Source organism: Phascolarctos cinereus, unplaced genomic scaffold, assembly GCF_003287225.1.
Source record: "Phascolarctos cinereus isolate Bilbo 61053 unplaced genomic scaffold, phaCin_HiC Scaffold_4;HRSCAF=312, whole genome shotgun sequence".
Lineage (NCBI taxonomy): Eukaryota > Metazoa > Chordata > Mammalia > Diprotodontia > Phascolarctidae > Phascolarctos > Phascolarctos cinereus.
Window position 1 is genome coordinate 396,012,029 of NW_027555847.1, and position 10,368 is coordinate 396,022,396.

The 10,368-nt window shown below is 44.4% G+C and overlaps 1 protein-coding gene across 2 annotated transcripts in view; it reads right to left on the minus strand.

The window, feature by feature from the left end:
* Positions 1 to 8,341, minus strand: part of TERT (telomerase reverse transcriptase) — a 51,361-nt gene extending 43,020 nt beyond the window's left edge. For both annotated transcript variants that reach the window (XM_020976718.2, XM_020976714.2), the window contains exons 1-3: positions 7,762 to 8,341; positions 934 to 2,839; positions 205 to 400 (exon numbers count right to left, since the gene is read on the minus strand). In XM_020976718.2, the coding sequence (XP_020832377.1) occupies positions 205 to 400; positions 934 to 2,839; positions 7,762 to 8,055 (2,396 nt within the window). In that variant the 5' untranslated portion in view covers positions 8,056 to 8,341. The remainder of the gene's footprint in view (positions 1 to 204; positions 401 to 933; positions 2,840 to 7,761) is intronic.
* Between the last annotated feature and the right edge of the window lie 2,027 nt (positions 8,342 to 10,368).

The window sequence follows — 10,368 nt, forward strand, 5'->3', positions numbered from 1 at the left end:
AAACTGATAAGAGCTATATTCCCGGCACCAGAGAGAGCATTCAATTTCATAACTCTGAATCTGAGACTGCTTCACACAACCTGGGGAAAGTACAGGACCAGTACTTCACAGCTGGCATTTGAATGCTAGAGAAGCAAACTCATTTCCTTCTTGTATCTACATCATCTCCCTCTATGGCTTAGGTGGTGCTCTAGAGAGAAATACCTGATGCCAACGTTTTGCAGCTTGCTCCAAACACACTTCCGGTAGAAGAAGAGCCTATTTTTCTGGAACATGGTCTCGGTGACATAAAAAAAAGACCTGAGCAACTCAACCACGTATGTGTCCATCAACCAATACACAAATTTGGCCAAGATCTCTTCACGCAAACGGTGTTCTGAGGCTGGGACAAAGTGATTCCCTGAAATGAGTCAAAATGTCAGAAAACTAAATTACATCCACAGAATCCACGAGCTTCATTACTGAACAGCAGCCTTCTTCCTCATCACCTTACCTCTCCCATCCTCACTCTCAGGTCACAGGAACAAAATGGAAATTAGAGGGACAGTACAATCTCCCAGCAGAATATTAGTTCCCCAAGGGCAAGGACTGTTTAATGTCTGTCTTTAATCCCTAGCACCTAGCATCATTATCATCATCCTGACACTTAACATTTATATAGCACTAAAGAGTTTACAATAAAAATACCTTAAATACAGGATCCCATTTTCATCCTCAAACAGCTCTGAGAGACAAGTGCTCCTCTTATTCCCATTTTACAGAGAAGGAAACTAAGATAGAAAAGAAGTTAAGTGATTTCCCCAGTCACAGATCTAGGTAAGTACCTGAGGGCTGGATTTGAACTCAGGTTCAAATCTGACTCTAGGACTAGCTCTCTATCTATTCACCACCAGCTGCATCACAAGTCAGCTGCCGTTAAATAAGACTTAGTACCTTGGACCAGGGCAAGCCAAGCGCAGTCCTTCACTCGCATCTTCCACATCAGCTCCCGAAGAGAAAATTTGTCATGTTTTCCCAGAGTGAGGAATTTCCTCACATTCTTAAAGAAGCGGCATTTGTTGTGAGTTGATCCCCAGAGTTCGGCAGGCACCACACGGTGAAGACACTCCCTCAGAAACATATACACCTGCCAAGGGCTGCTGTGCCAACTGAGAAGCTGCAGGACATCACCACCACCCTTGCCCGGGAACACTGTCTTCCCAACTGTACGTGACCCTGGCTGTGTTTTTTCAGAAATTCTACCAGAAAGGGCTGAATCTTTATCAGGCACCTGGTCTGTAAGTGAGCAACTAGGCTTCTCCGTGTTGTTACTTCCACAGCTCAGGGGAGCTTCGGTCATCTGTTCCCTCTGCTGCATTTCCTCAGCTTCGGTTAAATGGCTGGAGGCAATGGCCTGTGGCTTTTTCAGGTGGCTGGAAGGATCTGCTTTGGCTGCCGAAAACCTCAGGGGACAGTTCTTTTTCAGAAGCATGAAATAAGGACACTTTCGGTGATTCTTTATCAATTCCTTAAACAGGTGCCGCATCTGCCAATAACGTTTGGGGAGACGTCTCTTTTTCCAAGGTGTCCTTGGCTGCGGGGGGTCACCTTTCTGCTCAAAGAGATGACTGGTTAAGAAAATGGTTTCAATCAGCCTTTGACCGCCAGATAGCGAATCATGCAAATGGTGCAGCAGAAATGATGTAGGCAAACATTCTCTGAAGTTTCGGGCAGAATATAAGAAACGTTTCCTGTTAATGTATATAGTGGAACTGGAGGCACTTCTCAGTCTCTTTGGTGGTTCATTCCCAGGGCACAGGGAATGTGAGAAAATGGTATCTGTTTGTTTGGTCTCTCCATCCAAATCTTCTTCTGAAGATCTGGCTTCCGTTTTACCTTCAGGAGTGGATTTGATAACCAAAGAATCACGACAGGTTAAATTTCCATCATTATGTTCCAAAAGGGGAAGGCCACCCTTGGTCTCGATGAAACATTCATTCCCACCACCATCTTCTTCAAGGGCAGATTTCTCATTGGAGAAATGCCTTGAAGAGCAGATTTCCATTGATCTTTGGGTTATGCTGTCAGTACTGGTTGAATTAGATTCATCCTCATGAAGTTCAAAACCCTGTTCCAAGAACAGCTCTTTTCTCTTTTCATGATGGCACTCCTCTTTCTTTGGTCGCTTTGCTGACATCTCACTTTCCTCTTCATCCTCCCTTTGCCTTTTTGATAACAGAGCCATCGTGGAATGGGTTTTGGCTTGTTCTTCTACTTGGTTAGAGCCCTGCTCAGTCCCACAGGAATCTTCAGGTCTGTCTTGAAGAGGTTCACCTACCAGATCCTCTGCACTACTCTGGTTTTGATCTGCAATTTCTAAGGCCTTGTCTTTGGATCTAAGCATCTCTTTCCTCAAATCCATTTTGACCAAGGATTTTTTATGGAAGGAAATCTTCTTTCTGACATTGTCAAGTGAGGCATTTGGTTTCTGCTTTGGGTGTTTTCTCCGCATGAACCCAGATGGAGAGACAGAATCTTTTAAACAGAGTTCATAGATAGGTAGGCCAGAGATCTGGTAACAGCAGCTTGGGGGTACCAACATGAAAAGGGAACAGTGCTCTAACATATACATCATCACATCATCTCCTATCCTGCTTAGAAGCATCTCCCACAAGGCACTGACGCTAATTGTTTCCGTTATTGTGTTAGGGTGATAGTTGTAGACATTTGTTGTAAACATAACTGGTAATGGCATTCTGTTTTCCTCTAACAGGGTGTATCCAAAAGCCAGAATATTCTTTTTTTTCTTTTCACAAATCCTCTGGACAATTCTAGCAACTACTTCCTTCTGGGAAGACAGCTAAAAAAAAAATTCAAAATTATTGATAGCAGTTTTCTACAACTTTCTAAGTAACATTCATAAAGTGACCCTGGGGCCAAAATTCATCTCAAAGTTACTCAAAGCAGAGAGCCAATTCAAAAATATGTTCAACAATATTTTAAAGCTTCTCCTATATGCAGGGCACCAGGTTAGAAGAAGCTGGAACTACGTCCCCTTGAAGGGAGATTAAAGAAAATATGAGTCAATCGACAACCATTTTAAAGGCACCAACCATGTGCCAATGCTGGGGACAGAAAGAAAGGCAAAATACAAAGCCTGTTTTCAAAGGTCTCACATTCTAATGGAGTAACATAATCCTTTCTCTTACATTCTATGAGGAGTCAGACAACCTATACACTTAAGGATATAGAGTATAAACAGAAAAGAGTTCAACAAAAGGTAGCTTGGGAAAGAGTTCACTAATTAGCAGCTAGGAGAATCCAGAAAGATTTCCTGGACAAGGTGCTGCTGGACAAGGCACATCTTGAAGGAAATAAGGGATTGGTGTAAGACAAAGGTGAGGAAGGCATGCATTCCAGGCAAGGAAGATAATGGCCAATGCAAAGTCTCAGAGAAGGAAAACGAGTGCCCGTATGAACAATATAGAGAAGGCTTGTTAAGCTTCACCATAAAGTGGGGGAAGTGGAGTAATGTATAATTATGAGAGGCCTTAAAGGCTCCACACTGCTCTAATAGGGCAGTGGAGGTACTAGGGAGCCCCTAGAGTTTACTGAGTAGGGCAATGCCAAGGTCAGATGTGAGCTTACGGAACATCACTTTGGCGGCTGTGTGGAAAAGGATGGGAGTGTGGAGAAACATGAGGCAGGGAGATAAATTAGAAGGCTACTACAACGGTCCAGGGAAGAGGTGATGGCTTTGAAAATAGAGTTGGAAGGATGTTGTAAAGGTAGAAATGGTGGGATCCAGCAACTGATTAGATACGTGGTATGAGGGAGAGTAATGCTGAGGTTATAAATCTGACACACCAGAAGAATAGTAGCACTCTCAACAGAAATAGGAGTGGGTTTGGGGGAAAAGATAATGCGTTGTTTTGGATATGACCCTGAGATGTCTCTGGGACGTCCAGTTTGAAATGTCCAACAGGCAAGGAGTGATGGAACTCAGCAGAAAGGCTGGGACTTGAATATTTAGTTCTGGGAGATGATGGGGACACCAAATGAGAGAATGATGGCAAAGAGAGCCCATGACAGGACTCTGGAAAACACTCACACAGAGGGCATGCCCTGGATGAAGAACCAGCAAAGCATCCTGAGAAGGAATGGTAGATTGGTAAGAGGAAAACCAGGAGAGAGCATTTTTTACAAAAAAACTGAGGAGAAGAGAGGGTGGTCAACAGTGCCCAATGTTGCAGAGGCCAAAAAAGATGAGTCAGAAAAGGCCACCAGATTTGGCCATTAAGAGATCACTGGGGAGCCAAGATGGTGGAATAAGAAGCAAGTCTCTCTCACTCACTCTCCCCTACTGACCTCTGAAAGCCCAGAAAATATCACCCTAGGAAAAACCATGGAATAGCAGAACCAGGAGAAAGATGGGGTGCAGCAGTCTTATAGCTCAGGAAGCTTAGGGGATTAACAGGAAAGGCCCTCTTGCTCTGGGGGAGGAGGAGCAATATAGAACAGGAGATGTCCCAGCAAGCTAGTGGAAAGCCCCACTTCAGGGGGAAATCCTGTACTCCAGCATGGTGGAGCAGGCAAGCACTAACACTAGGACCCCTGAGTGCCTTAGTAGGGGCAGGGGAACCAGTGGAAACCATCTTGGAAAACCACCACATGCCACAGAATTCTATGGCAGTCTCCCAATGCCTCAGCAAAATTCTGGGCAGCCCAACTCCAAGAGGGAAAGCTCCAGGTGGAGAAACATTCCTCTGCAAGGCCTGGGGAGTAGGAGCCAGAGAAAGGAGCGAAAGGCCAGGGTGAGCAGGCATCCTCCAGGGGCCAGACTCCCCACCCCTATACTTAGAGCTCCAGAGTTGCTGATTCCAGCTCATCAACTGGTAAGCTGTCAGAACCCTACAGCCCCCAGCTGTCAGCACCTGAGGCCCCAGCACAAGAAGCTTGGGTCAGTGATGCCTGCTCCTCAGCAGGAGCTTAGTCTTCTTAAAGATCAGGAAATAAGTAAACACCATTAGCAAAAAGAAATGTACTATGACCATAGATTCTTATTATGGGGACAGGGAAGATCGAGGCAGAAATTCACAAGAGGATAACACTGTCAGCATACTCCTATCCAAAACCTCAAAGGGAATATGAACTGGTCTCAAGCCCAAAAAGCCTTTCTAGAAGAGCTCAAGAAGCATGTTAAAAGTCAAATACGAGAGGTAGAAGAAAAATTGGGAAAATAAATTAAAGGTATGCAAGAGAAAGTCAATAGCTTGGAAAAGGAAGGACAAAAATTAACTGTAGAAAACAAGTCCTTAAAAAATACAATTGGCCAACTGGAAAAAAAGTATACTGAAGAAAACAACTCCTTAAAAAGCAGAATTGGCCAAATGGAAAAAGAGACACAAAAATCCTCTGAGGAGAACTCCTTCAAAAGTAAAATGGACCAAATGGAAAAAGAGGTACAAAATCTAATAGAAGAAAACAATTCGTTAAAAATTAGAATTGGGCAAGTGGAAGCTAATGACTCCATGAGAGAGCAAGAATCAGTCAAACATCAACAAAAGAATGAAAAATTGATGAAAGTGTAAAATATCTCACTGGTAAAACAACTAACCTGGAAAACAGATCCAGGTGAGACAATTTAAAAACCACAATGAAAAAAAGAGCCTGGACAGCATCTTTCAGGAAATCATCAAGCCTTGAGAGTCCTAGAACCAGAGAGTAAAATAGTCACAGAAAGACTCCACTGATCACCTCCTGAAAAAGATCCCAAATTGAAAACGCCAAGGAATATAGCAGCCAATTTCCAAAATCATCAGGTCAAAGAGAAAATTCCGCAAGCAGCCAGAAATAAACAATTTAAATATCATGGAACCACAGTCAGGATTACGCAGGACCTTGCAGCTTCTACATTAAAAGACTGTAAGGCATGGAACACGATATTCTGTAAGGCAAAAGAGCTTGGATTACAACCAAGGATCGACTACCCATCTAAAATGAGCATAATCTTTCATAATCTTCCAAACTTTACTGATAAAAAGACCAGAATTCAACAGAAAATTTGATTTTCAAATACAAGACTCAAGAGAAACATAAAAAGGTAAACAGGACAGAAAAAAACCATGTTATTAATAAGGGCAAATTGTTTATATCCCTACAAGGGAAAATGACACTTGTAACTCTTGAGAACTGTATTTAAAGGGGTATAAGAGGGTGGGTATAAGTTGACTTTGATGTAATGATTTTTAAAAATCTAATTAAGTGGGTTAAATGGATCTAAGTAAGTGGATTAATCGAATCTAATTAAGGGATTGTACTAGAAGAAAAGGAAAGGAGGCAGACAAAGGTAAATTCTGCTTTTTAAGGAGTTGTTTTCTTCAGTGTACTTTTTTTCCTGTTGGACAATTATATTTTTTAGGGACTTGTTTTCTTCAGTGTACTTTTTTTCCCCATTTGGTCAATTGTATTTTTTAAGAACTTGTTTTCAACAGTTAATTTTTGACAATCATAGTGAAATGGATGAATAGTTACAAAAATATAAATTGCCCAGATTAACAGAAGAAGAAACTAAATACTTAAATAACCCCATCTCAGAAAAAGAAATTGAACAAGGCATCCCTATGGAAAAAATCTCCAGCTGATGCTGAGTGAAGTGAGCAGAACCAGGAGAACAGTAACAGCCACACTGTGAAAGGACTGAGGTTGATAGACTTAGCTCTTCTCAGCAATGCAAGGATTTAAGACAACTACACAAGTTTCATGATGGAAAATGCTATCCTCATCCAGAGAAAGAACTATGGAGTTTGACTGTAGATTGAAGCACACTATTTGCTATTTTTTTTGTTTTGTTTTGTTTATTCTTTCTTGTGGTTCCTCCTATTGGTTCTAATTCTTCATTACAACATGACTAATGTGAAAATGTTTACTAGGAATGTATATGTGGAGGCCATATCAGACTGCACACTGTCTTATGGGGGGAGGGGGAGAAAAATTTAAAACTCAAAAGATATGGAAATGATAGTTGATAACCAAAAATAAATTTTAAAACAAAACAAAAAAAAGAGATCACTGGCAACTTTGGAGAGAGCAATTCCAGTCAGAGTGATGTGGTCCAAGGCCCTACTGCAAAGGGTTGAGAACAGAATGAGAGAAGACTTTAGAAGGATTTTTCCAAAAGTCTAACTGAGAAAGGGAAAGAAGGTATAGGACAATTAATTTCTTGAAGAGATGATAAGGTTTAGAGAGAGTTCTTTAAGAATTGGGGATCCTTGGGCAATAGGTAAGGAATCAATAGAGAGGGGGAGACTAATGATTAGGTAATGGAGGGGAGGTGCAATCTGCTGAAGAAGAGCCCAAGGAATGAGATCTGTGAGTATAGGTAGAAAAGCTGGCCTTGGCAGGAAGGGCCCACCCCATCACAGAGAGAGGTGGATGTTGTCAAATAAGAGGTGACTTCCCCAGGTGAGGAGATGGGGGAGGTATGTGGCACTTAAGGACAGACAGCCTGGAGATGCTTCGGTGGGGAGGCGGGATAGGAAATCACTTAGGGAGGAATAAAAGGTAGAGATAGAGAAACTCAAATTGTTACATGACTTGCCCCAGACTTCGGGTAGGAGGGGCACGTGCCCCCGGCACAATCGGGGTACAATCCAAACACTCTCTTGGTCCGGAGGGCAGAAAAGTGCAGCCCCCAGCCACTAAGGAAGCCCGAGCTTCGGGCCGATACACCCATCGCAGGGCTCCTCTGGATGCGCGCAAAGCAAGGCAATGATTCATTACCTGCTGGAAGGTGAGAGGCCTGGGGAGGGGCCGGGCATCCCAGGGCACACACACCACACACCGGGACACAAAAGCGTGGAAGACTTCGGGGTCCCCGCTGCGCAGGAGCTGCACAGCTCCCTGCCCGCCCAGGCCATCCCCGGAACCCCCCGCAGTCTGCGCCTCGTCCTCGAGGCGCTGCACGAACTCGGCTAGTCCCAGCACGTCCCGGTAGCTGGCCCGCAGCACACAGCGCACGGGGCGGAAGGCGGCCGAGACGAGCAAGGAGCGCGGGGCTGGGGACCGGGAGGCCATGCTGCGGCTCCTGCTGCTGCTGCAGCCCCTGCTGCTGCGGCTCCTGCTGCTGTTGCTGCGGCTGCTGCTGCTGCTACTGCTGCTACTGCTGCTGCGGCTCCTGCTACTGCTGCTGCTGCTACTGCTGAGGCTCCTGCTGCTGCTGCAGCTCCTGCTGCCGCGGCTGCTGCTGCTTCTCCTGCTGCTGCTGCACCTGCTGCTGCTGCTGCTGCTGCTGCAGTTGCAACGCCGGGCCGCAGTCGAGGAACCCGCGGCTGAGGCAGCAGAAGGGGCGGCGGGGAGGAGCGAGGGGCGGGGAAGAGGGGAAGCCTGGGGGAGCAGAAGCTGGGGGCGGGGAGAAGAAGGAGGCGGAAGAGGAAAAGGGGAGGGGGCTTCTTAGGTCTGGGCTCTTAAAGGGGCAACAACTGGAAAAAGACTAGAGAGCGTTGGGAAGGATTCGGGAACCAAGTTGTTTAATTTTCATTTGCACTTTCCAGGAGAAGAGGTTCAGCGATATTTGTTAATTGAATGGAAGGAGGAAAAAGTCCTTCTCTTTCCCTCATTTATTAAGTCTGTGCTGTGTGCCGCTCGCTGTGCTAAGCACTGGGGATAAAATCACGGAATCTCAACTTCAAAAATCCATCTAGCCCATCCCAAATCTGAAAAAAAAAGTTCCCTCTGCAAAGTCCTCCTTCCTGCTATGACTTTGTAATAGGCATAAGTGTTGCCAGCAGCTGAAATTCTATCTTGATTTTTTACTGTCCTAGGGACTAGCACGTCTGGTGTGAGGGCTTGACCGATCCCTTTTCAGGGCTGCTCCTCCTTTGATGTCCACCTTCACCAACTTTCACCTGTGGCTCCAAGAAGCTGTAGCATGCTCAGCGTCCACACCCTGGTAAAATCGTGTGGGCAGATGGGATAACTCAAGTGGGGGATAACTGACAGGCCTCAAACCAATGGGGGGGGGTCTCTACCCCATGCAGGGAAGACTTCCCAGGACAGACGAGGGCAATGAGAACAATTTGTTCCAACCGCCATGAAGATGGCTGAAGCAAGTGCTTAGAAAATGGTCAGGTATCAACGAATCAAGGTCATCCACCACATCCATCACCAGTCATCTTGACTTTTGTCTTGCCACTGGACTTTGATGACTGTGGAAGACAGGGTGAGGCCTTTGACTCTGCAACTCTGCCTCACTTATATCCAGTTCACTCAGAAGTTGGACCATCACCCCATGATGTCATTGGTCCTCTTCTAAGGACAAACAATAACTGGTTGGAGCCTGGTAGACATACCCATTCTCTTTGCTCCCATCAATTCCATCCCTGCTTATGTGGTCTTCATGGAAAACTTGTCTCTCTTTCCTGGGTACGAAGTTTTGTTGACAATGAGATAACTAATGGAATGGAATTAAACATTTATTGAGCACTAACTGGTAGCAGAACACTGTACTAAGTACCTAAAAAACTGAAAAGATCATCTATCCCTTTTGTTGAGAGAACACACTATCCATCTGGGAGAAACAATGTATGCACATGAAATGATATGAATACCAAGATGTGACGCATTTGTCGAACTTTTGAAATGAAATAAGTATTCTGAAATTCTCCCAGTTTTCCCAGGGGAAAATGTGAATAAGAATTATAGAAATTCAGATATGGAAAGTACCTCAGAAGTATTCTAGCCCACTATAACATCCACATCACCTGAATACCATTATTGACTTTGGACATCTTACCATCTACTGTGGTACACTCTCCCTGGCACAGCACACTTCTGACCAGATTTCTAGAGACTATGCCTTTAGTGGTTAACCCACTCTGCTTTGGAACTCCATCCTGGGCTCAGCTCTTCTGACAGGTATGTGAAGTACAAAATCACCTAACCCATTATCTCTAGCCAGCCCTCAGGCCATGTGTCACATCCAACTACCCCAGAAATCTTGTCACCTGCTCTGCCATTACACAGTAATCCAATTCCAACCCTTTCCACCTCTTGTTCTAGGAAGAATAGTTAAATCAATACTACCAGAGCTTTTTTTGACCTCCTTACCTATGGCTCTATTTACCATTCCTGTGACTGCCCAAACCAAAACTCTCTTCCCTGGCTACAACTCTTCCTACATATATTGTCTCTGCCTATCACAATATAAGCTCTTTGAGGTCAGATAATGTCTCATTTTAAAATTTGTATCTTTAGGACCTAACACAGTACATAGTAGGTGTTTAATAAATGCTTTTGTATTCATTCATTATCCAACCTGTGCTTGAAGAGGTAGAACTTAACACCTCTCAAATATTTGTATTTCATTTTTGGTCACCTCCAGTTTTGAAA